General features: G+C 40.9%; 1 protein-coding gene across 2 annotated transcripts in view; it reads left to right on the top strand.

Annotated features, from left to right (window-relative positions):
* The window catches only part of CSF2RB (colony stimulating factor 2 receptor subunit beta), a 52,217-nt gene that overhangs the window by 19,507 nt on the left and 7,091 nt on the right, over window positions 1–25,619 (top strand). For both annotated transcript variants that reach the window (XM_070756189.1, XM_070756190.1), the window contains exons 5-13: window positions 4,056–4,216; window positions 5,114–5,285; window positions 8,441–8,573; window positions 8,682–8,851; window positions 11,957–12,105; window positions 12,210–12,372; window positions 13,796–13,886; window positions 19,039–19,108; window positions 23,164–23,243. In XM_070756189.1, coding sequence (XP_070612290.1) covers window positions 4,056–4,216; window positions 5,114–5,285; window positions 8,441–8,573; window positions 8,682–8,851; window positions 11,957–12,105; window positions 12,210–12,372; window positions 13,796–13,886; window positions 19,039–19,108; window positions 23,164–23,243 — 1,189 coding nt within the window. The remainder of the gene's footprint in view (window positions 1–4,055; window positions 4,217–5,113; window positions 5,286–8,440; window positions 8,574–8,681; window positions 8,852–11,956; window positions 12,106–12,209; window positions 12,373–13,795; window positions 13,887–19,038; window positions 19,109–23,163; window positions 23,244–25,619) is intronic.

The raw sequence follows: 25,619 nt of genomic DNA, 5'->3' as shown, positions 1-25,619 counted from the left end.
CCCAAGGACTGTGGATGTGGGGGAGACATCCACATGCTGCAGGCCTGTTTTGCTCCCGGTGGAATCTGATGATGAAGGCTCCTCTGACCAAGAAGACATGAGTGACAGAGAGGAGGAGAGTGTGGCAGACAGCTCAGAAGGAGATCAATTATCTAGCTCCTCCTTAGATTCAGAACAAGAGTTAATGATACAGCCACACATGCGGAGAGCGATGCATAGGCAGAAACAACTGAGAGATTATTATCAAAGAAAATTAGGCCACCTGTGGTTGGGTGGGGCTGTGGTAATTAGTGAGGCTGCTATAAATAGCAGCCTGTGGGTTTGGCCATTGTGAAGGATTATCTGATCATTGTGTTTCGTGCCTCCTTTGCTGACTTTGACCTTTGTGTGCTGATTTTTCCCCGCTTTGAAACTAAACCAGAGCAAAGTGTGTTTCACTTTGTGAAAGAAGAAGGACTGTGAATTGTCTCACAGCTGCAAGCTACGTATCTCAGAACTGATAAGGGACTTGTACAAATTACCTGTTTGTTTGGAGACAAGTGCTCTTTGCTATACAAAAACAGTGCTTAGTTTATTTCGATTTTCGGTATAAAGAACGTTGTTTTCAATTTTCAAACATGTGTGTGTCTGAAATTTGTATCTGTGAATTTTTGGAAGGATTCTACCAGGGACCTCGACAGAACACTAGGCAAGGAGGAAGGATCAAGTGGGAGTTAGCCTTGAGTTATTGGATAGCCACAAGAAACCTGGGACTGCCCCACTCCTAAGTTCCATGGAACCTTAACTGTCTCTAAGGGAAGGCAAGCAATCTGGATAGATTGTTCTAGTGTCACCTTGAACCTTTCATCCGTAAAACTAAGACAATTTAATACCATACATACTAATCATTCAAACCAATTCGAACAGGTGGACAAGCTAGTGGTTGTTTTAGGAGCCCCAGGCCTGCCAGCATAGCCAGGTCTTCGTGGCCTTATGGAAAGCCAGCAGAGTGGGGGCCATATGGACCTCAGGGGGAGTTGGTTTCATAAAGTTGGGGCAGCAACAGAGAAGGCCCTCCCCCGCGGCCCCACCACCTTACATTGTTTACCTGATGGAATCTGGAAGAGGGCGACTCTGTGTGCTCTAATTTGTCAAAAAGACTTATGGGAGAAGCAGACAAGATAAGCACACTGCTCAGTGTGAGTTACTTAAGGGAACCCAACCTGCAGAATTCCCCACAGAGAATACAAGAGTGTCTTTTATGTTAGGCTTGTTGAAGGAATTGGCAGCAAATCAAGCCCTGCCAGTCATAGAGTGAAACAACGGAGTCATGGACAATTACCAGAGCTTTATGGACAGATTCAGGGGTCATTTTGGAGACCCGATAAAGAGCTGTAACATTTGGCAGCTCAGGCAAGGCAACAGAAGGGTGAGGCTTTACACAGCTGATTTCAGGTTCTTGGCAGCAGATGCAGATTGGAACGAAGCAGCCCTGATAGACCAGTTCAGGCAGGGCTTGCACAACAACATCTGGATTGAGTTGGAGTTCCATGGAATATGGAATATTTTATTTTATTTTATTTTATTTTATTTGTTTATTTATTTATTTTGTCCAATACACAATGCATATTGAAGAGAATAGACATGAAGCATTATATATAAAGAAAAGATATAAAAATAGAGGAGAAGATATATGAAAGGAAGAAAAGATATATGATATATGAGATAAGGGAGAGACAATTGGACAGGGGACAAAAGGCACATTAGTGCACTTGTGTACGCCCCTTAGTGACCTCTTAGGAACCTGGAGAGGTCAATCATGGATAGTCTAAGGGAGAAATGTTGGGGGTTAGGGGTTGACACTACTGAGTCCAGTAATGAGTTCCACGCTTCGACAACTCGATTGCTAAAGTCATATTTTTTACAGTCAAGCTTGGAGCGATTAATATTAAGTTTGAATCTGTTGCATGCTCTTGTGTTGTTGCGATTGAAGCTGAAGTAGTCATTGACAGGTAGAACGTTGCAGCATATGATCTTGTGGGCAATATTTAGATCGTGTTTTAGACATCGTAGTTCTAAGCTTTCTAGACCCAGGATTGTTAGTCTATTTTCGTAGGGTATTCTGTTTCGAGTGGAGGAGTGAAGGGCTCTTCTGGTGAAATATCTTTGGACGTTTTCAAGGGTGTTGATATCTGAGATGTGGTATGGGTTCCAGATAGATGAGCTGTATTCAAGGATGGGTCTGGCAAAAGTTTTGTAGGCTCTGGTGAATAGTGTGAGATTGCCGGAGCAGAAGCTGCGTAGGATCAGGTTAACAACTCTAGAAGCCTTTTTGGCGATATTGTTGCAGTGGGCTTTGTACCAACTTTGCTTGTTTCCATTCGGAGGAAATGCAAGTGAAACTAGGATAATGAAATGAGCCCAGTCCTAGGTATTAATTTGTGAGGTTTCTCTCCTCATGACACTCACAGCTAATTTGAAAGAGGACTATTGTGGGTGAGAGGAGGGATCAAGTGGGTAGTTAGCCATGAGTCATTATGCAGCCTCGAGAGAACTAGAACTAACCCCCTTCTCTTGCGTCTCCTCTCCAAATTCCATGAAACCTTACTGCTTATTCCAAGGGAAAGTGGACAATTTTTGTACTCTAGGTGAATCAGCTTGAACCTTTCACATGCAGATCTGGTTGCTAGTGCCTGTTGTGGTTGGCTCTGGCCCAGCTCCTGCCCCAGGGAATGGGGAGGTGGATGCAGGGGAAAATTCAACATGTCACAGGCCTGTGTTATTGTCGACAGAATCAGGGCTCAGAATGTGTCCTCAGATGAAGAAGAAGGTGGGAGTGACTTGCCAGAGGAGGGCTTGGCACACAGCCCAGGCAGTCACTCTCCCTTATCTTCTGTTGATTCAGATGATGACATTTTGGACCCACGCAAGTGCAGAATTATGCGTATAAGAGACCAAATAAGAACATATTACAGGAAATAAGGGAGGCCACCTGTGTTTTGGTGGGGCTCCAGTAATTAGGGCTGCTGCTATAAATAGCAGCATGTGGGTTTGGCCGTTGTGGAAGAATATCTGATCGGAGTTCGTCAGGAATCCTGTGTTGCTGGACTTTGTTGCTTTTTCACGCCTTTGAAACCAAAGCAGAGCAATGTGTGTGTGTGTCTCACTTTCGTTGGAAGAAGAAGGGGTGTGAAATTTTCACAGCTGCTAGCTAAGTACTTAATGACTGCTTAAGGGAAATTGTACAGAATACCTGGTTGTTTTGGGAAGAGTGCTCTTTGCAATACAAAAAGAGTGCTTTGTTTATTTTGAATTTTGTGATAAAGAACATTGTTTTGAATTTTCAAACGTGTATGTGTCTGAAATTTGTACCCTTGAATTTTTGGGAGGCTCCTATCAGAGAGCCCGGCAGAACAGGGCCCAACAGTATTTCTGAGCGGCTTAATATCCTCTTTATTTAACTAGATGTTTTCCTACGATGAAGTTGAAGACCGACCCCATATCACTTGATCCATGGGGTTAAATGGCATTCTGAGCTTGCATTGTTAGACTCAGACATTTCCCTTTCTCCAGATTGCTTTTTGGAACATGCAGAAAAGTTACCAATGATCTGACAATCAAATATTCTGACTGTTCCATCTAGCTTCATTTTTCTGGCAATGACAGTGATATTTTTATTGCATTAAATGTGTAGGGCAGCCTTCTCTAAGTAATGCCTTCCAGATATATTTAACATGCCCATAAATATCACAAAGCATGGCTATTGGTCATATTGTATGCCGCCCCGAGTCTTCGGAGAGGGGCAGCATACAAATCTAATAAATTGAATTGAATTGAATTGTAACCTGGGAGGAATCAGGTTAGATAAAATTCTCAATTTGCTGTTATAAATATACAGAAATGTGATAGCTGCATCCTATATTTACAGATAAGAAGTTTTTCCTACTAATTTTTGTTTTTTCACACAATTTAAGGGCAAAAATATTGTCCTTCTATATTTCTGGACAGTGTTAGTAAATTTGTGACTTTCATATGGGCAAAAATTAACCTATGCTTTTCCCTCATTTTTTCTTTAGTTCAGCTTTTGCCACCTGAGAAATTTAATGTCACTGCCACAGAAGAATGTGATTTCCTACTGGAGTGGAAAGCAAGTGGAGGAACAAACAGAAGTCACTTGTTGGAAAGCTTTCCCCTGGATTTTGAAATAAATTATAAAAGAATTTGGGAACTTTGGGAGGTATTTATAGCAATCATTATAATCGCATAGTTACAGTTTATATTTACAATATATTAGGAAACTAGAAGTAAGCAGTGGATGTCTTCCACATCAAAAACAAATTAAGTTTTGAATGGAGTCTAGAGAATGGATATATCCATTTGTAGCTCAAAAATAAACAATCCTAATCTTATGATATCTTCATCTTTCTTTCTTTCCTTCCTAATAACCCAGAATTTCTAACCTCTTTGATAAGGCTGTGAACAGGAATGAACCCTAAAGCAATGTCAAATGAACTTTCACTCCATGAATAGATTAATCAGAAACTGAAGCGGGCTGTATTTATGAAAGTTTGTTTTTAATATAGACAACTCACAATCTGATGTTTGTAGGTAGTATTTGACCAAGTGCTGTAGACCCTGGACCACTAACACTGAGCTATTAGCATTCAATAATATCAGGATGAACATAACAATTTATTTTTTAAAAGAAGCCAATAATAAAATAAGTATAGAAAACCTCCAGTATACTTAAATACAAGAATTTTATTTCTAAAATGAAAACATCACCTTCATTTGTCCACATTCCCAAAAATAATGGGAGGAGAAAATTAATTTTGTTCATTTATTTATTAAATGTTTATAACTATCCATTTACAAACATTTACAAACATGAGTCTGGGTAAAAATAGTTTAAAAGAGAAACAAAACTTTCTACCCAATACTGTATTATTACAATTTCCCATAAATTTCCATCAGATAAATCAGAGGTTTTGAAATATATAATACCCAATATTTTAATAAAGGGACCCATTGCACTAAATAAAAAATAAGTTTAGAATGTTTCTTTTGCTAGAACACATAAACATGTGTATTTTTCCCATATTTTCATACCAATCTCTCTCCTTCTACTCTCTAGGAATCTTCCTCTGTATTGGTCTCAAATAAGTCTCATTATTGTCTCCAATACAGTAACCTTGTGCCTGGCAGCAGGTATGTTGCCAGGGTTAGAAGTAAGCCAAGTCCGGATAGTGGATTTGCTGGCCGTTATAGTGACTGGAGTCCATTGGTTGCTTGGCAAACACCAGAAAGTAAGTTGAAAAACAGGAGAACTTTGTGTGACTATTGACTACTGAGGAGAGGGAAAATGAAAGATTGATGTTTGCAGATGCTTTAAATTTCTGGAAAGGATCCCCACCACCTGGATAAAATTTAGGCAACCACTGCAATATATGGTGATTATGATTTGAAAGTTTTACAGCATAAGCATCTTTAGTGACCCTTCTCGAAATTACTTCTGTGTCAACAATAGACTGCATAGTTTCAGGAAAGGAAGTTGCCTAGAAAAATTGACATGCAAGAGAACAAGACTTAAGTAATAACTTAAGCAACATAAAACTTTATGTGAAAAAAAAAACATTTAATGCAAGAAATTGATGTCACATATCTTTTGTAACACCGGCAATGAGTTACTCCAGATACTTTGTCAATCAAAGGAAGTGGTTGAATACAGTAAATGTTGCTACCACAATCTTTCTCCCTCCACTTATCCTTTTCAATTGTATATCATTAACAAAATGTCAGCCAGACTCCTTCCCATTTTAAAAAATTGAATATGAAAAGTTCACAAAACAAGAAGGGTGGCCAATTTATCAAGTTTTTACATTATGATTTTCAAGAGATCTTCAAGCCCATTACAAGGAATAGAGGTAAAAACAATAGCTGACAATTAGTGATGGGCGAACCCAACGGTGTTCGGGTTTGGCAAGTTCGGACAAACTTTACACAAAATTCAGCCGAACCCGAACCAAACCCGAACTCGAACTCTGAACGCTGTGTGATGTCAAAGCTCCGCCCCCGGAATCCCATCGTTTCTTAATTTTACGGATTTTTTATTTTTATTTATTTTTATTTTCACACAAAAGGACGCCGCAGCGGTGCTGCAAGCAACGGCAGTCTTTTCACGTAAAAATAAACATGTTTATTTTTATGTGAAAGGACTGCCCTTTGCTTGCAGCACCGCTGCGGCATCCTTTCACGTAAAAATAAACATTGTTATTTTTACAAAAAATGATGCCACAGCAGCGCTGCAAGCAAAGGGCGGTCCTTTCACGTGAAAATAAACATGTTTATTTTTACGTGAAAGGACTGCCTTTTGCTTGCAGCGCCGCGGTGGCATCATTTTTCGTAAAAATAACAATGTTTATTTTTACGTGAAGACCTCCCTTTGAAGGAGCTGGGGAATTCCTCCCACAAAGAGATTCTGGGGCAGAGCTTTGACATCACCAGCAGGTTGCTAAGTAAGACAAAGTGATCACTTCCTGGATTCCATGGAATCTAGGAGAAGTGATCACCTTGGCATCCTTAGGAACCTGCCGGTGACGTCAATGCTCCGAACGCCGAATGCGATTCCAAACTTTGCCCGAAGTTTCAAAAAATGTTGTGTTCGTGTTTGGCATACTGAACACCGCAAAATTCAGTATGGACCCAAATTGTGCGAGTTTGGTTCGCCCATCACTATTGACAATATTTTCGTTTTTGTTTTGTTTGTAATAATTAATTCTATTACACTTAGAGCTAATCCAAAATGAACTCTAAAATTTGAATCTTGAAAGGCCATTTCAAGATACCTTTTGGAATGTCAAACCTTTCAGCATAGGAAGAAGAATTTACCAATTTACCAATTATTGTCTTTATACTTTCCCATTCTCTTTCTCTCTCTTTTAATTAATTGGCACTTCTAACCATTAAATCTTTCCCTAGTTAGCTTTTTTTTTAAAAAAATTGTACTTATTCATTACATGCAGCTGTTCATTCCATTCTTCTCCAGGGTATGATACGCAAAGCAACTGTGGATTCTGTCTCACAAGTAGTAGTGATAGTTGTTAGTTCAGATGGCTTTAAAAGTTGATTTGGGAAATTTACTAAGGCTAAGTTTAGCAGTGACTTTTAAATCATGATGACTACAGCAAGCAGCTACAGACGCAATAGGCCATTGGAGAGATCTTCCAAAAAGCTTCAATTCCACACCACCAATGAGATTAGGTCCTTTGTGTTTAAGTAGATGCCAAGAATACCAGATACCCCACCTGTGATCATTTCATTAAAAATTTTCTCTTCTTTGAACGAAGGAAATCCCTGAAAGCAAAGTATCTTCCTTTAATGAAGTGAGATCTGCTACGGGATAATTTTTCAACACAACAGTGATTGTGTTTTATTCTATGTCTTACTTATACCATAATAGTCCATCTTAGTTTGAGTGTACATCTACTTGTCCATAGGCTTTAAAACATTAATGTGGACTTGATGTTAGTGGGAGAATTGATGTCTTTTATGACAAAAACATTCATTTTTGTCAAGAAGTACAGACTTTCTTCATTATATTATATACACTGAATACGTTATACTGAATACATTATTTAAAAAATCCTAACATAGAATAGAATAGAATAGAATTTTTATTGGCCAAGTGTGATTGGACACACAAGGAATTTGTCTAGGTGCATATGCTCTCAGCGTACATAAAATAAAATATACATTTGTCAAGAATCATGTGGTACAACACTTAATGATTGTCATAGGGGTCAAATAAGCAATGAAGAAGCAATATTAATAAAAATCTTAGGATATAAGCAACAAATTACAGTCATACAGTCAACATGGGAGGAAATGGGTGAAAGGAATGATGAGAAAAAATAGTAGAATAGAAGTGCAGATTTAGTAGAAAGTCTGACAGTGTTGAGGGAATTATTTGTTTAGTAGAGTGATGGCATTCAGAAAAAATCTGTTCTTGTGTCTAGTTGTCTTGGTGTGCAGTGCTCTGTAGTGACGTTTTGAGGGTAGGAGTTGAAATAATTTGTGTCCAGGATGCGAGGGGTCAGTAAATATTTTCCCCGCCCTCTTTTTGACTCGTGCAGTATACAGGTCCTCAATGGAAGGCAGGTTGGCAGCAATTGTTTTTTCTGCAGTTCTGATTAACATTAATGGATAGTTATTTTCGTGTGCCTCAGTATATAGTCATCCTGGTCTCATGGCCACAGAAACCTCTTTGGACAATGTTGGCTCCCTTGGATAGGAAACTGAGATGAATACTGCACCCCTAATTTTATGGAACTGCATAGAGGAAACTAGTACTTTTTTTTTTTCATTTTCATTCTAGCAATACTCTTTGTCAAATTCTTCCTTCTTATTGTTGTCGTCACATTTTGCACAATTTCAATAAACATATTTCTGCTTTCTCTGTCAGATGATGCTGTGCACAAGAACCTTCAATGTTATTTTAATGGAATCAATCGACTGAAATGCAGTTGGGAGGTGAGACGAGAAGTCAGCAATTCTATCTTGTTCACACTCTTCTACAAAGACAAACCCGGATCAGAGTAAGAAACTTACCTTTAAATAAAATATTTTCCCAAATGATTTACTTTAAAAAAAAAAATTAATATACATTTTTACAAGTTTTCTCTCTTGTGTTTGTTTATATGCAGAGAGATGGAATGCTCTGAAGTCTATCAAGTACCCCTAATAAGCAATAATGCCCCTTATTATGTATTACAAAGTTGTGAGATCAATGTCACTAACCCCAACAAGCAAAGCCAATACTTTGTTCGCGTGGTACCGAAAGAAGAAGCAAAAGAGATCAAGATGCATCTGAACAGTAAGTTGCTTTAGAGAATGTCTATCTATTTCACAGAAACATGTGCTGACTATTGTAATTCTTGATTCTCTTTGGATTATAACCGATAATGACAGAGGTGGGTTTCTCCCGGTTCGGACTGGTTCTATAGAACTGGTAGCAATCTGGAGGGCCAGGTTCACTAGAACTGGCAGCGACTTATGCCACGCCCCCAAACTGGTTCTCCCATTGGCACCATAGTTGCCGCCATCTTGTTTTTTGCTCCTGCACATAAGTTTTTTTACACCCATATTGCGCATCTCTGAGCAAACCCATCCCTGAATACAGAGTATTAAAAAAGCAAGCATGCAGATAAAATGGATTGTACTCTATGATCTTCTCTAGGATATGGAGATTGAGGAGGAGTTAGGTACGGCCTGAGGATACATGATCTCATAACTTCACTGAAATTAAACAACCCTGGATTTTATCAGTACCTAAATAACTATCGGACCAGAATATCTCCGGGACCGCCTTCTGCCGCATGAATCCCAGCAACTGGTTAGGTCCCACAGAGTGGGCCTTCTCCGGGTCCCGTCGACTAAGCAATGTCATTTGGCGGAACCCAGGAGAAGAGCCCCGACCCTCTGGAACCAGCTCCCCCCAGATATCAGAGTTGCCCCCACCCTCCTTGCCTTTCGCAAGCTCCTTAAAACCCACCTCTGTTGTCAGGCATGGGGAAATTGAAATTTCCCTTCCCCCTAGGCTTATAGAATTTATACATGGTATGCTTATATGTATGAGTGGTTTCTTAAATTGGGGGTTTTTAGATTATTTTTAAAATTAGATTTGTTTACATTGTCTTTTTATATTGTTGTTAGCCGCCCCAAGTCTTTGGAGAGGGGCGGCATACAAATCTAATAAAAATAAATAAATAAATAAATAAATAAATAAACTATGCTTCAAACAATCTCACATACTTTGAGTCGAACTCCATAATAAAGATGGGATTTAATATAATCAAAACAATAATAATCTAACTGACCACTATGGCATTTATGAAGTAGAAACTAGATCAGTGATGGCGAACCTATAGCATGGGTGCCACAGGTGGCACGCGGAGCCATATCTGCTGGCACCTGAGCTGTTGCCTTAGCTCATCTCCGACATGCATGTGTGTGTTGGCCAGATGATTTTTGGCTCGCACAGAAAATCTGGGAGGGTGGTTTTGGCTTCCAGAGAGCCTCTGGGGGTGATGGGGACTGGCTCCAGGGAAGCCTTTGGAGCCTAGGTAGGGTGAAACATGAGCCTATGGTGCCTACCAGAAGTTAGGAAATAGGACATTTCTGGCACCGAGAAGGCCTCCTGGGGAGGGGGAGCTGTTTTCCCCCTCCCCAGGTATTGAATTATGGGTATGAGCACTCACACATGCGCAATAGCACACATGCATGCTCTTTCAGCACCCGAGGAAAGAAAGGTTCGCCATCACTGGACTAGATTAAGATTGTGAACAATCCATGTTCAGGTTTGTCCTCAGTTTACTTGGAAGCTTATCATGTCACCATTGCAATGTTGAACATATTCACAGGTTCAACTGTAGCAGCCTTTTATAAAATGTTCATCATTAGTACAAAGTACAAAACAAAACCTTTTAATAAAAGTGTAATAAATAAAGGAATGCAGGCATCCTGTTGTTTTTGCTTTCATGTTTTAGCATCAAAACAATAATAATTCAATGAGCGCACAAAAGAAAGGGTCTATGTTACTATTAAAAGAGAGAATGCAGGCAACATATTCATGGATACAAACTTCTGAAAAGGAAAAAAAATGAAGGAAACTGTTAAAAAAATGAAGGAAACCTAGAAAGTTTAGAACTAAGACGCCTTAAACAAGATCTAAGTATTGCCCACAAGATCATATGCTGTAACGTCCTGCCTGTCGGCGATTACTTCAGCTTCAACCACAACAACACAAGAGCACACAACAGATTTAAAATTAATATTAACCGCTCCAAACTTGACTGTAAAAAATATGACTTCAGTAACCGAGTTTTCGAAGTGTGGAACTCATTACCGGACTTCATAGTCTTATCCCCAAACCCCCAACCCTTTACCCTTAGATTATCTACGGTTGACCTATCCAGATTCCTAAGAGGTCAGTAAGGGGCAAGTACACTAGAATGCCTTCCGTCCCCTGTCCTATTGCTCTCCTATATCTCCTATACCTTTCTTCTATTCCTATATCTCTTCTTCTATTCTTTCATTGATATGTTCTATTCCTATATCTTCTTTTCTATTATTTCTTAGATATATTTTACTATGAGTATCTCCTCTATAATCTTCATCATGTATTTTACTATGTGTATATACCCACTAAAACCGTCATTGTGGATTGGACAAAATAAATAAATAAAATAAATAAAAAATATTATTGAAAAGAAAAGTGTCCACCAATGGCATTTGTATGGATACAGGACTTAATCAATATAAGGGTAAGCCATTGAGACTTGCTTTCTTACTCTGTCAGGTGGAATTGTCAAAGCAGAATTTCTCAATTCTGGCAATGTGAAAATGGGTAAACTTCCACTTAGCTTAATAACGTTGTCTAAAATTCAGAATTACTTTCTTTTGCACATGATAGAGGGCAGCAAAGGACGTTTCATCGGTGATTGTCCCAGCCGACTAAGGCTTTTGCTTGGTTTTCTCCATATGAATTTACTAGTATTTGCACATTTCTCCTAAAAAATACAAATCTGTTGATATTTTTTTCCCAAATGAATTAGAGTTAAACTCTTAATTCTTTTGAGTTTGAATTCTTATATATTATCCTTATATTTACAATGCTGAATTAAAGTTGCCAGTTTTTTTTCCTGGCAAGTATCTCTTCCCAGATAATTAAAATTGTATACTGGGATGTTATGAAAAACTAACTCTTTGAATCTGACCTAAGCAGATATACAAGCATATCAACTGAATCAGGTGGGTAAAAAAATAAGAGCCTACTAATATTAGGAATATTCCATTGCAATGTGATATTCAGAAATCTAATGAGGGAAAGAATTAGAGGATGTAATGTATTTAGAGCCTGAAAGAAAGCTAGGATCTTTTAATTGATGAATCTTTTGATATGTTCTTTTCTTTCTTCTAGTAAAGCCGGAGCCACCTTATAACCTTTCTATCTCAGTAATGGATGGTCTTAAGTATATTCTCCACTGGGACTCCAAAGTCATCAACGAAGCTTTTAATTTGAGAAAGTCATATGAGATTTTATACTGGGAAACTGGGAAATCTTTAGAGGTAAGAGGGAATAGATTGCTTCATATAGCAAACAGGTTATGTTTCTGTTTACCCTCAAATAATTTTATTTTTCCTCTCGTTATCTTTCCCCCCCTTCTTCTCAGTCCCATGTAGAGAACGTTACAAACCAGGAATTTACCTTCACTTCAAAGTTCCTGGAACTGGGCAAAAATTACAGAGCAAAGGTACGAGCAATAGTAAGCGATCCTGTTTACAAAGGTTATTGGAGCGAATGGAGCGAGGAATTTGGCTGGCAAACCAGCAATGGTAAGTTAAGAGCGCACACTAATATTCTTTTGATCTTTATTGGCAAATACTTTATGTTATCTTCAGAAGACAAAATATAATATACGGTAAAATGCATGCATTGGGCTTAGGTTGTGACCAGGAGTGGGCTACTACCTGGACAGGGGGGGGGGGGGGACACAGTGGGATAATGAAAATGGAGCTCCACTCCAGAGCACCCAATTTGCACTAAAGGAGGTTGAAAGAAAATGCAGAGCATCCTCCATAAGCCATGCCCACAGTGTGGTAGTAAAACGTTTGGTATCCCTTCACTGGTTGTGATCCACATATGTAGCATATTAATTTATTTTCTCCAAAACAATATCATAGTGGTATATTTTGTGGATGAAGTGGTGTATGCATGTGAAAGCCAGGATAGTATATGCCCAGCAATGGAAAATGGATAAAGCACCGGAAGAAAATATAGTAATTTAAAAAAATATTGGACTGTGCGGAGATGGACAGGCTATCCAAAAAGTTAGAGGGAAAGGAAGATTCAGATTATTATAAAATATGGGCAAAATTTTATGACTGGTTAAAGGAAAGAGCAGCAAAGAAATAAATAAAAATTCAAGCAAAGCATCACGTCAAATAAAAGAATTAGAGAATTAATACTATGTGAAAGAAGTAAAATTCTCTGATCGAACACTCAAAAAAAAGTGGGGAAACTTTCGTTTCCCAAATGTTTTATGTATATGTTCTGTGTATGTCTTTTTTGTTATATTTAAAAAAACAAAACAAATAAATTTTATAAGAAAATGCAGAGCACCCTGCATAAGCCATGCCCACAGTGTGGTAGTAAAACTTTTGGTATCCCTTCACTGGTTGTGACCCAGTGCCACTCTGATTGTGATGAACCACATATGTAGCAAATTAATTTATTTTCTCCAAAACAATATCACAGTGGTATTTCTGTGGATGGAGTGGTGTATGCATGTGAAAGCACACATCTTTTTTATTTATTTATTTCAAAACACCAACTAGAGTTTTTCATCAAAAGTACTGAAATTATTTAGAAATAAATGCTCTGAATTAAGGAACAGAAATAATGAAAACAGTGAAATACGCTGCAATTATGTAACTATTAAAAAAAAACAAATACAATCTGTGCAACTTATGTGATGGCATTCAAAAGATCACAGGTTTGGTGTCTTTGATCTCCAGGTAGAGTGGTGAAAATTCCTGCCTAAACTCTTGAGGTATCTTCTCTTTAGCAGGTTGTAGTAGAAGTGGAACAGTATTTTGGATGACATGTAGTTTCCCAGGCATCTTCAAAGGCAGCCCACTCGAGTATAATTCAACACTGTACTATGGTCTGATCTGGTTGCTTTTGTTCTTCTCTTCCTAAAACTTGCTTTAATAATTCATTTAATTGATTTTCTTCTTTTTTATCCCCTGTTTTTAGGTTTTCCTCTCTCGAGTATGTTGCTAATAACAGTGGCCTGTATCATTGTGATTATGGGAGGAATCTGCTTTTGCCAAAAATATCTTCTAAGGTATGCCTGATATACATTTTGACATCTTGGCATAATAGAGGTGGCGTCAGCCGCTTCAATCAGAATTTAAGAAAAATAAAACTCAGAGTCCATTTTAATTTCAAAAGTGAATTTATCAAAAATCAGAACTGAAAGCAACGGAAGTGAAGCAAAGACTGAGAAAAAAGGAACGATGCAAGCGTACAATAGCCAATCCCTAGTGTCCATAACTGTCAGGTGGACGCATCTTCAAAACCACGTCACACTGATGGAATGCAAATGCTAACAGTCTCCTCCTGGTCACCTGCTTTCCAGGAAAATGAAAGCTATCCCACTCTGTATTATGAAAACAAAACTTAACAGGGCATCCTGCACCCTCCTGCACTCTTCCCCCCCCCCCAAAAAAATCCAGAACCCGCCCCCTGTTACTCATGGCAACCGAAACCTAGTAGGAATGTAGAACCATAGCAAGGTTGACAGGTGGGAAAGTTAAAAAGAAGTACTGAGTTCAAAATCAGACCAGATCGTCCAAAGAACACACAGGAAAGGTCAGTTGGAACAGAAGTGTAGTTGATTCAGGACTTCACATGAAGAAGACAAATCGAAGGTTGCAACAGAGTTGTAGCTGTCAAATGATTGTCTTTCTATCTTGTCCTTTATTCCTCACAAAAATAGAGCCCATCCATTAGAAATCATTGCAAACTATTATTAGCTGGATGACCAAAACGAAGGCTTGGTGGTTAGGCACCCTGCTGGTTTTGTGTGGGTTTTCTACTTATTTATCATATCAGCTGGCTTCTTGCTTAATTAACAGTTGCAGCTGGAGGTAACAAATACAGAAGAAGGGATCCTTTGACTGTTGTGAAAGGAATGTCTATCTCCACCTCTTTGTCAAGTTCTTTAACTTTTGTTTCAGTGTAAATTCTTGTGTTTTTCCCTGGAAATAGCTGTGAGGTTGGGATTTTAGGAACAAGGAAAGGTTGAATGGGAGATTCCTCCCAGTAAGCAGCTATGCTAAGAGTGCTCTGTTCATCTCTCTTAACTCAAATCTTATGGTGAACTTCCCCAATTTGTCATATTCAGGTACACCGAAATGACAAGTTACAGAATTCTAGCTGGGTATTCCAGGCATTGTAGTCACAGTGCATTTAGAAAGTATTAGGTTGGAGTTAGCTGTTTCAAATTTTGAAGGCAATTTCAAGCATTATATGAAAGCTACTTTGCTATGTAGTCAAAGATCTCAGGGTTTCTTGGACTGGTGGTTTCAGACGTTTGTAAATTAAACAATTGAATTTTGGGATCATGGTTTCTAACTAAGTATAGGGTTTCAAATAAAATTACTCTATTGCCATTATCTCATCACTTTCCCCTTACGTGAACCCAGCAAATTTTGTTTAGAGAAAACCTAAGAATTTCTGCTAGCTCAACAATGTAATGTCTATTTTTGATAGAATTATTTTTTTGAACAAGACATAATTGGGTTAAACTGAGCTTTCTTTGCCTCACTGGCTTTATCTACAATTGTCCCAAGCCGCTGGGAAGTCTTTGCAGACTTCACTTCCATTATACAGCCTCAGGTCTGAATAGTTCTCTGTAGTCTTGTTCCAGTAGCTGTACTCTTTGAGAATAAATACGTATACACTGCTATCTACATCTTTTCCAGTGAAAATTCCAAGCAACACAAAGCACATCCTTTTTCAACGTGCTGTATTTTAATCAGTTTGTACCAGGCTGGATTTAGACATTACCTTGATTTGTCCTTTTTTTCCCCCCGCTGGAAATTATTTTAGCAATGGCTATACAGAAGCTGAGCTTATTGATTCGAAGGTAGTCAGTTGAGTGGTTCAAATCCCCAGTGCAGTGATGGTGAACCTTTTTTTCCTTAGGTGCCGAAAGAGCATGCACGCATGCTATTGTGCATACGTGAGTGCCCACACCCATAATTTAATGCCTGGAGTGAGCAAAAACAACTTTCCCTGCCCCCCGGAAGACCTCTGGAGGCTGGAAACGACCTGTTTCCCAACTTCTGGCGTGTCCAGTAGGCTCGTGTTTTGCCCTCCCCAGGCTCCAAAGGCTTCCCTGGACCGGGAGAGGGTAAAAACGCCCTCCCCACCCCCCAGAGGCTATCTGGAAGCCAAAAATGCCCTCCCAGAGCCTCTATGCAAGCCAAAAATCAGCTGGCCTGCACACACATGCACGTTGGAGCTGAGCTAGGCCAATGCCTCTCATGCCAGCAGATATGGTTCCATGTGCCACCTGTGGCACCCATGCCATAGGTTCGCCATCACTGTCCTAGTGCCATGTAACGGGGTGAGTTCCCATTACTTGTCCCAGCTTTTGCCAACCTAGCACATAAAAATGCAAATAGAAAAATCAGGACCACTTTGGAGGGAAGGAAACAGCACCCTGTGCCCCTTTAGAAGGTAGTCATTCTGGCCACATAAGTACAGAGACATCTTCAGACAGTGATAGCTCTTCAGCTTAGGAATAGAGATGAGTACTGCCCCCTAGAGCCATAAATGATTAGCACACATGTGCTGGGGAAGCTTTACTTTTACTATATAAGAGTGATGGCGAACCTATGGCATGGGTGCCACAGGTGGCACTTGGAGCCATATCTGCTGGCCTACGAGCCATTGCCCTAGCTCAGCTCCAACGTGCATATTTGTGCCAGCCAGCTGATTTTTGGCTCGCACAGAGGCTCTGGGAGGGCGTTTTTTGGGAAGGGAATACTTACCCTCCCCAGGCTCCAGAAAAGACTTTGAAGCCTAGGGAGGCTGAAACATGAGCTTATGGGGCCCACCAGAATTTGGGAAACAGGCCTTTTCCAGCCTCCAGGGAGCCTTAAGAGGGTGGGAGAAGCTGTTTTGGCCCTCTGCATGCATTGAATTATGGGTGTGGGCACTCGTGCATGTGTGATACTCTTTGCCCACATTCTTTTGGACCTAAGGAAAAAAAGGTTCGCCATCACTGCTATATAAGACTCATTTTGCTTTGATTATTCAGTGTCACTTGGCCCAGGTAATCTATTTGTAGATAGGTAACATTTTGGCCAGTAAGCTATTACATGACACCTAAGATCATTTCCTTCATTCCATTCATCCTCACAAATATCAGATCCAGTAGTATTGCAGAATTTCTTTGCATAATTTCTCCTCCCAACAAATGCTGGCTTTATTCAACCAGTCTGTCAAAAGTTGTCAGACATCTGAGAAACTCAGTCAAAAATTAACTGTGGCTGGGAAGCTACATGCAAGGTTAATCTTAAAATCCTTTACAAGAATTTAATAGATTAACTAAATTGGAAGAGGCCTTGCAGGTCATCTAGTCCAACCCCCTGCCCAAGTGGAAACCTTACATCTGCCTCTCACTAGGATTGAACTCACAACTTTCTTATTATGAGGCAAGAGCTCCACCTCTAGGTCAGATCCCCCCCCTCCAAAGAATATTTGTATTCAGAGTCTTATTTTTGTCATTTGTTGCTGTTTATTTTATTTTATTTTTTAAAAATGTTACATTTATGATTAAGGACTGAAAGCAAATGTATATGGTGTTATCAGACATGTTGATCTGAAAGTCTCTTATAGCTTACAAATTAGTTAATAAGCAATTTCTGAAAGCGGTTAGGAAAGGAACTTAGTGAGCTTAGTAGTTTTAAAAGGCCCAACTGTGGTTGCAAGCAAGATGGCTATTCCCAATGTCTCCCAGTACTAAAAAAAATCCAAACATCTGGAACCAATAAGAAGCAAATACAATGGTACCTCTACCTACAAAGGCCTCTACTTATGAACTTTCCTAGATAAGAACCAGGTGCTCAGGATTTCCCTCTTTTCAAGAACCATTTTCCACTTACAAACCCGAGCCTCCGAAACTGTAACCGCAAAAGTTAGGGAGAAGCCTCTGTGGGGCCTCTCCAGGAATCTCCTGGGAGTAAACTGTTCCGGAAAAGGCAGGGAGAAGCCTCTGTGGGGCCTCTCTAGGAATCTCCTGGGAGGAAACAGGGCCTCCACCTTCCCTGTGGTTTCCCCAATCGCACACACATTATTTGCTTTTACTTTGATTACTATGGGAAAAATTGCTTCTTCTTACAAACTTTTCTACTGAAGAACCTGGTCACGGAACGAATTAAGTTCATAGGTAGAGGTACCACTGTATATAGAGCACATTGGGCCACCTCCCTTTTCCTCCTTATCTGGAACAGTTCCAGACTTTTCTCTATTCTTTGCTACAGTTGTCAATTCCATGATTCATGGAGCCATTTTCAGCCTGCCATTTCTACCTCCAAACTCATTCAATCAGTTATTTGTCTTGTCCTTTTGGAGGGGGGGTCCTCAAAGGTCATGCCTAACTATAAAATGGAAACAGATAAAGTACAGGTGCTCTCAACTGGAGTCAGTTCCTCATTTGAGATTTTCAAGTGAAACTGTCTGATGGGGCTAAGGATTTTAGAGCGTAGGCCAAATTCTGCCCTTTTCCATTTTGCAACTGGCTCTTGCTTCTTTGGTTCATATCACTCTTTTCTGCTGACCTCAGTTCCAAGATTTGGAGCGGGTTCTAAGTCCTTCGGAGTTTATTGGGTTCATATTTTAGCAGCTTAGCCAATAAAGTGATTTGAAAGAATGATAGGGGATATCTTGTAACATCCAGATTTAAGCCAAAGGCAATTACCTAAGATAAGTAGAATAGCAGCAAAAGTTGGACGGGCTATTAGTGAATATGGAGTGGGGACTTGATTGCCCACTCCCCAGGGGTGAAGTCCAGCAGGTTCTGGAGAACTGGTAGCAGAAATTTTGATTAGTTTGGACCAGTGTTTCCCAACCGTGGCACCTGGAAGATATCTGGACTTCAACTCCCAGAATTCCCCAGCCAGCATTCGCTGGCTGGGGAATTCTGGGAGTTGAAGTCCAAATATCTTCTAGGTGCCAAGGTTGGGAAACACTGGTTTGGACAACTGGCAAATATTACTGGCCCCGGAGTGGGGTGGGAATGGAGATTTTGCAATATCCTTCACCTGCCATGCCCACAGAACTGGTAGGGAGAAAAATGAATTCCACCCCTGCCACTCACTGTTGCCTTTGTGTGCAGCTGCCAAAGGAAAGGGGAGGTTTTGGTGCTGCTTGAACAGAAGCAAGAACAATCTTGGTGAATTCTCTGAATTAAATTTATATTTCAGCAAGAAAAAGAAATGGGAAGCAAACATTCCAAGTCCTCCGAAGACGTTTCTTCTCCCCAATTTTTTTCCGGTAAGAAAAGCTTTCCTAAGAACATGACTTATTAGCTCTGGAACCAGCTCCCCCCAGAGATTAGAATTGCTCCCACACTCCTTGCCTTTCGTAAACTCCTTAAAACCCACCTCTGCAGTCAGACATGGGGGAATTGAGACATTGAGTTTATGCATGGTATGTTTGTGTGTATGTTTTTGCTTTTTAATAAGGGTTTTTTTTAGTGATTTTTAAATTATTAGATTTGTTATACATTGTTTTATTGTTGTTGTGAGCCGCCCCGAGTCTACTAATATTAATAATAATAATAATAATAATAATAATAATAATAATAATAATAATAATAATAATAATAATAATAATAATTAAAAAATACACTTTTAAGCCAAAATATCAGGGTCGTAAAAAGAATTTTTTAAAAAAATGATTAAAAAGATATTTTTAGCAAACAAACAGAATGTGGGCTTGATGCTAAGTCACACTCTGGCCAAGGGCTAGTCCCCTGCTAGGGAATGATATCTTGGGAGTCAAACTTGGGAAAGGCTGTTCTTAGGGAAGACATCCAAATAACTGGTGGAATCTGCTATCCTTCAGTTTACAAATCTAGAAGGATATAAACATATGGTCCATATGCTAATGTAAAAGAAGAAACAAACCCAAACTGAAGAAAAGTCACACGGAGCAGGGGTGGGTTCTGGGTCGTTTCGCTGCTGGTTCACTCAGGGTCATGCCGTGCAGACGTGCATGCCCACAGCAATTTAAAAAATATCTCCTGCACATGCGCAGAAGCTAAATCCAAGATGGCGGCACCCACAGAGACACCGACAGAACTGGCTCCGTGCCATAATCATCTAGTTATTAACGGTTCTAAAGAACCAGTTAGAACTGGTAAGAACCCACCTCTGAGATGGAGTCTCCTAAAGCTGCACTATGGGAGTTTGTGCATGGATGAGAAGAAAGTCGGACAGTCCCACTTTTGAGGAATTTGTCCCCCGTCCCGTGGCGTTTTTAAAAAGTCCTGATTTTTTAGAGATTGCATTGGAGCTGGAATGACCGGCTCTTCATCCTTTGATGCCAAGCGACGACGTGGCTTGAAGGGATCACCTGGCAAACAGCTCAGCTTCCACACTGCCTGAAATCGGTCGATGCAAAGTGGGGATGGGGGGAGAAAAAAATGAAGCGGTGGCCCGAAACCTTGGCGCTATTGGCTACGGATTCTTTGCCCATGCACAACAGGAAGAGAAAGCAAGAGAGAGACAGAAAGAGAGAGCTCAGTGGGTTGGACAAGAGACCAAGCGCAAACCTCTCCGGCGTTGGGGTGGGGGAGAGTAGGGAAACCACTTTCTTTGAGGTGAAGCCCCATCCTAACACTATTAAGTGGGAAAGCAAATGCTGAGGTAAAATTCTGTAGAAATTTTTTGTCCCTTCCCTCCCATTCCCCCCCATCAATGGTGTCCCACTTTACCAAAGGTACAATCTGGTAACTAGTGATGGGCGAACCCAACGGTGTTCGGGTTCGGCAAGTTCGGACGAACTTTACGCAAAATTCGGCCGAACCCAAACCGAACCCAAACGGGGAATCCCTCCCAGGAAGAGATTCCAGGGCTGGAGCTTTGACGTCACTGGCAGGTTGCTAAGGATGCCAAGGTGGTCACTTAGCAACCTGCCGGTGATGTCAAAGCTCAGCCCCCGGAATCTCTTCGTGGGAGGGATTCCCCAGCTCCTTCAAAAGGAGGTCTTCACGTAAAAATAAACATTGTTATTTTTACGAAAAAGGACACCGCAGTGGCGCTGCAAGCAAAGGGCGTTCCTTTCACGTAAAAATAACCATGTTTATTTTTACGTGAAAGGACCGCCCTTTGCTTGCAGCGCCACTGCGGTGTTCTTTCACGTAAAAATAAAATTCGTGTTCGTGTTCGGCATATCGAACCCCACAAAATTCAGTACAGACCCAAATTGTGCGAGTTCGGTTCGCTCATCACTACTGGTAACCTTATCTTTGCACTATTACTATACTTAATATTGGCCAATCTTGGGTGTTGCCATATAATAGCTTATGTTTTAGACATTGTAATATTTGGCCATAGATTTAATCTTTTAAAATCACTTCCCTAAAGACAAACACGGTTAACTACTTAAGTCAATAAGGAGACAATATACTAGCATAGCTAATGTTGCACCATCTCGCTTTCTGAGGTCTGTACCCTTTGACTGCCAGCTTCTGCAAAACCTCTACTATAATAGACAACATGCAGCGGCAAATAACTGAGGAGGAGAACCGGCGGCCCATAAAGCCAAAAAATATTCTCTCTTAATTTAGAGTTCAGTTAAAGTGTATGTATTTGTTTGGTTATTTGCATTACTAAGGATTTTTTTAGGAATTGGGTGAATTAAATGGCATGGTTTACATCCCTTAATATTGTGTATACAATATAACAGAATTGGAAGGGACCTTGGAGGTCTTCTTGTCCAACCCCCTGCTCCAACATGAGACTCTATACGAATGATGGCGAACCTTTTTTTCCTTGGGTGCCAAAAGAGTGTGGGTGCACACTATCGTGCATGTATGAGTGCCAACACCCATAATTCAATGTCTGGGGAGGGTGAAAATAGCTTCCCCCACTCCCCGGAGGCCCTCTGGAGGCTGGAAATGGCCTGTTTCCTAACTTCTGGTGGGCCCAGTTGTTCTGCCAGCGTGTCCCAACCACCCATAATTACAGGGTAATTAGTCCAAAAAGACACTCACCACAGAGTAGAAGGAAAACCAAAAGTCTTTATCAACAGAAAAGCAGAAACAGCTCCCTTTTTAAATGTCAAAGGGATTTTCTAGTACACACAAGGCACAGGTTAAATGCAATCTAATTTCTCACCCAATAACTGGGAAATTGAATCCAATTCTAAAGTCCAGAAAGTCCACACACTCTTGAACAGGGAAACAGCAAAAACCACGATCTTGACAAAACTATGAATCAGATAAACTGCCACGAGGCTAAACTAGCACGCTGCTCTTTTATCTGTAGCACAAATTACAGCAACCCCACCCAACCACAGGTGGCCTCACTTATCTCCTGTAATAATCTTTAGTTGTTCTCTCCTATGCATCACTCTATGCATGCGTGGATCTGTCATAAGTTCTTGTTCAGAATCCAGGGATGATAAGGATGATTGATCTCCTCCTGGGCTGTCTGCCAAACTCCCCCCTTCCCTGCTACTCACGCTTCCTTCGTCAGAGGAGCCTTCGTTGGCAGATTCTATCGGGAGCAAACAGATCTGTGGCTTGTGGATGTTTCCCCCACATCCACCTCCACATTCCTTGGGGCAGGAGCTGGGCCAGAGCCAACCACAACACCAGTAGGCTCATGATTTTCCCTCCCCAGGCTCCAAAGGCTTCCCTGGAGCTGGGGAAGGGTACAAAAATCCTGCCCCATCCCTCTGGAAGCTCTCTGGAAGCCAAAAACACCTTCCCAGTGTCTCTGTGCAAGCCAAAAATCAGCTGGCTGGCACACATATGCATGTTAGAGCTGAGCTAGGGCAATGGCTCATGTGCCAGCAGATATGGCTCCATATGCCACCTGTGGCACCCCTGCCATAGGTTCACCATCACCGCCCTATACCATTCCAAACAAATGGCTGATTTCACCTTTAAAACCTCTTGTGATAGAGCCAGGCCATTCCACTGATTAATTGTTCTGTCAGGAAATTTCCCCTTAAGGCCTGGGTTGGATCTTGCTTTGATAAATTTCTATCTGTTACTTCTTTTCCTGCCCTCAAGTGCTTAAGAGAATGTTGGCTTTTCCATGTGAAAGCCCCTCCAATATTGGAAGATTGCAACCGTATCAGCCCCCCTAATCCTTTTCTTTATTTTACCCAGTTCTTGCCATTGTGTTTTAGTCTCTAGCCACCTAATAATCTTAGTTGCTCTTCTCTGCAAACTTTAAAAAGTCTCAACATCTTTTTCGTATTGCGGTGATCAAAACTGGATGCAATACTACAAATGTGTGGGGTGTACAGGTCTTTTTTAAAATTTTAGCATTTTAATCTAGATTGGGCTGTAATCTGTTCTTGTTTCATTTTAGAAAGTGCAATTGGCAAACCATTCAGAAGATACCAGTGCTTTAGCAAAGGAAGGAATCCACCATTCCAGTAAACTGGAGAAGTGAGTATACAAAGCTGAGAAACACACTTCTATTCTGACCTAGGCTTCACCAAATCACAAAACAGACACCTTGTCCCGAAAAACACTCTTTTTATTTGGCTGATGTGAATTGCCAGCATTCAAATCCAGCTAGTCCCTGTAAACAGTCTTTCAAGAGCGAATTGCAACCACAGACCTTATCAGTCCTTGGATAGTTGCCAAGCCTTGGATAGCTTCCAGACATAGTGCTGTACAAGAAAATACTTGGCAAAGACTCTCTGTGAGGCACGAAACTCAGATAAGCAAATCTTCACACTAATAAACGAACTAATTGTCCTGCAAACACCACTCCCCCTTTCCTATTTATTCCCTATGGCAGGGGTAGGCAAAGTTGGCTCTTCTATGACATGAGGACTTCAACTCCCAGAAATCCTGAGCTAGCATGATTGGCTCAGGAATTCTGGGAGTTGAAGTCCACAAGTCACAGAAGAGCCAACTTTGCCTACCCCTGCCCTATGGGAAGGGCCATTCAGCATCCCCTTGTGCCTTTACTTGTAAGTCAACCTCTGTTCCTTAACAGTTCCCTTCTCCTGACAACTCTGCATATACACACATTAGGAACAGTCTCCAGCTGATCTCCTGCCCCACTTATCTCTGACTCCAAAGGTAGCTGATAACTATTGGATGGCCCTGGCCCCATTTCTGCCTCTGACGCAGAGCACTCATCAGAGCCTGCCCCAGATTCCAGGACTGGTCCATGTTCCTCCCCATTCTCCTCACTGTCTAAGCCTGCCTTCAGCTCTGCTCGCTGCTGGCGGGCCACAGCAGCTACTGGAAGTCCAGTTCAAAGCATTTTCACAAAACTATAAATGACATGAACTATTAACACATAAATCCCTAGTATTGTGTTCAGCGTGGAGCTAATTAATGCTCAACACACCATGAGTCCAAAGAGAGGAAATTAGATCCCAGATTAATCTCCGAAAGCCTATATTCAATTATTTAAAGAGCGATAGTGGTGCAATGGTTAGAATGAACTTTGCAGGCTAACTCTGCCCACTGCCAGCAGTTCGATCCTGACAGGCTCAAGGTTGACTCAGTCTTCCATCCTTCTGAGATTGGTAAAACGAAGACCCAGATTGTTGGGGGCAATACGCTGATTCTTTAAACTGCTTAGAGAGGGCTGTAAAGCACCTTGAAGCAGTAAATGGCTAAGTGCTATTGCTATTAACAACTTGAATTTAAACAGGATCTAAGCTAGGCAGGGGCTATGTTTTATATGTATTTCATCAAAATTCAATTATCTTTTAGAAGACACACTGTACATATGTATGTATGTATACTAATTATTACTGTATATAAAAACATGAAACTGAAACAAACCCCAAAATATTAGAAATGCATAAGAAAGGCCAAATGCTTTTTAATCATATCAGAACATATCCTTTGTGGATTCTAATTGCTACCATTTATTAAAAGTCCAGTGATTTTCTTTAGTGTTCAGTTGCCTTGGATGGGAAATGAACACTAGGACACCAAGCTGGGTAAAAATGGGTCACTTTATTAAATATTAACAGAAAGACCTGCAGGGGTCGCTAAATGGGGTGGAGTTTCCTGAACACCAACATGCTTGGGCAACTCAAATGGGCGTTACTCCATGCCTGGTCAGGGTTAGACGTGCCCCGCCTACACCCAGCCTGAAAGCCACGCCCAGCGTGTGGGAGGGCTCAGCCTGCATGACCCGGAACTGGAAATGACATAGGTGAGCCCCAAGGGCACCTCCTTCACACCTCTCCATCCGGGGAGGAAGCAATGAGTTGTGCAATGGGGGTGCCAATCATCTTACAAAAGATGCCCAAAGGAGAACACACAGTTGCTACTGATACCCTTTCCGCCCCGTTTCTGCCATATAGTGACCAAGAATATAAACATCCAATTGTTGAATCAAAACCTATTTACATACAGATGCACCCTGTAACCACAAATCCTTTCCTCATCCAGGATGGAGTAGGTGAAAAACAATTCGTAGCAAATGTCATAAGACTGCAAAAATTCCTACTCGGCTCCAAACCAGGCGACCTATAAAAACATCCTGGATTGAGCAGAGGGTGAGTGGGTGTCCATTTGGTGGCGAGCTCGGGAGCAAGAGAAGCCGGGGGCGGAGGGGGCAAGCAAGCCCTGATAAAGGGCACCCGCCCCATCCCCGGCTTTCCCAGAATGCCTGAGCGGCCACTGATTGCTCTGGGGCGTTCCCGCGCTACCGCGGGGATCGCCCCAGCTGATGGGGGAGCCGAGTTGGTTCCCGCCATTGGCAACTTTCGACCAGGCGTTATTTCGCTCGGCCTCTCATATTTGTGAAAAAGTGAAATCAAAAATTGAAAAGCATAGACAGGCTTA

This window comes from Erythrolamprus reginae, chromosome 6 (assembly GCF_031021105.1).
Source record: "Erythrolamprus reginae isolate rEryReg1 chromosome 6, rEryReg1.hap1, whole genome shotgun sequence".
In the NCBI taxonomy this organism is placed as follows: Eukaryota; Metazoa; Chordata; class Lepidosauria; order Squamata; family Dipsadidae; genus Erythrolamprus; species Erythrolamprus reginae.
Note: the sequence above shows the minus strand (reverse complement) of the source record. Positions and strands in the feature narration are given on the sequence as shown.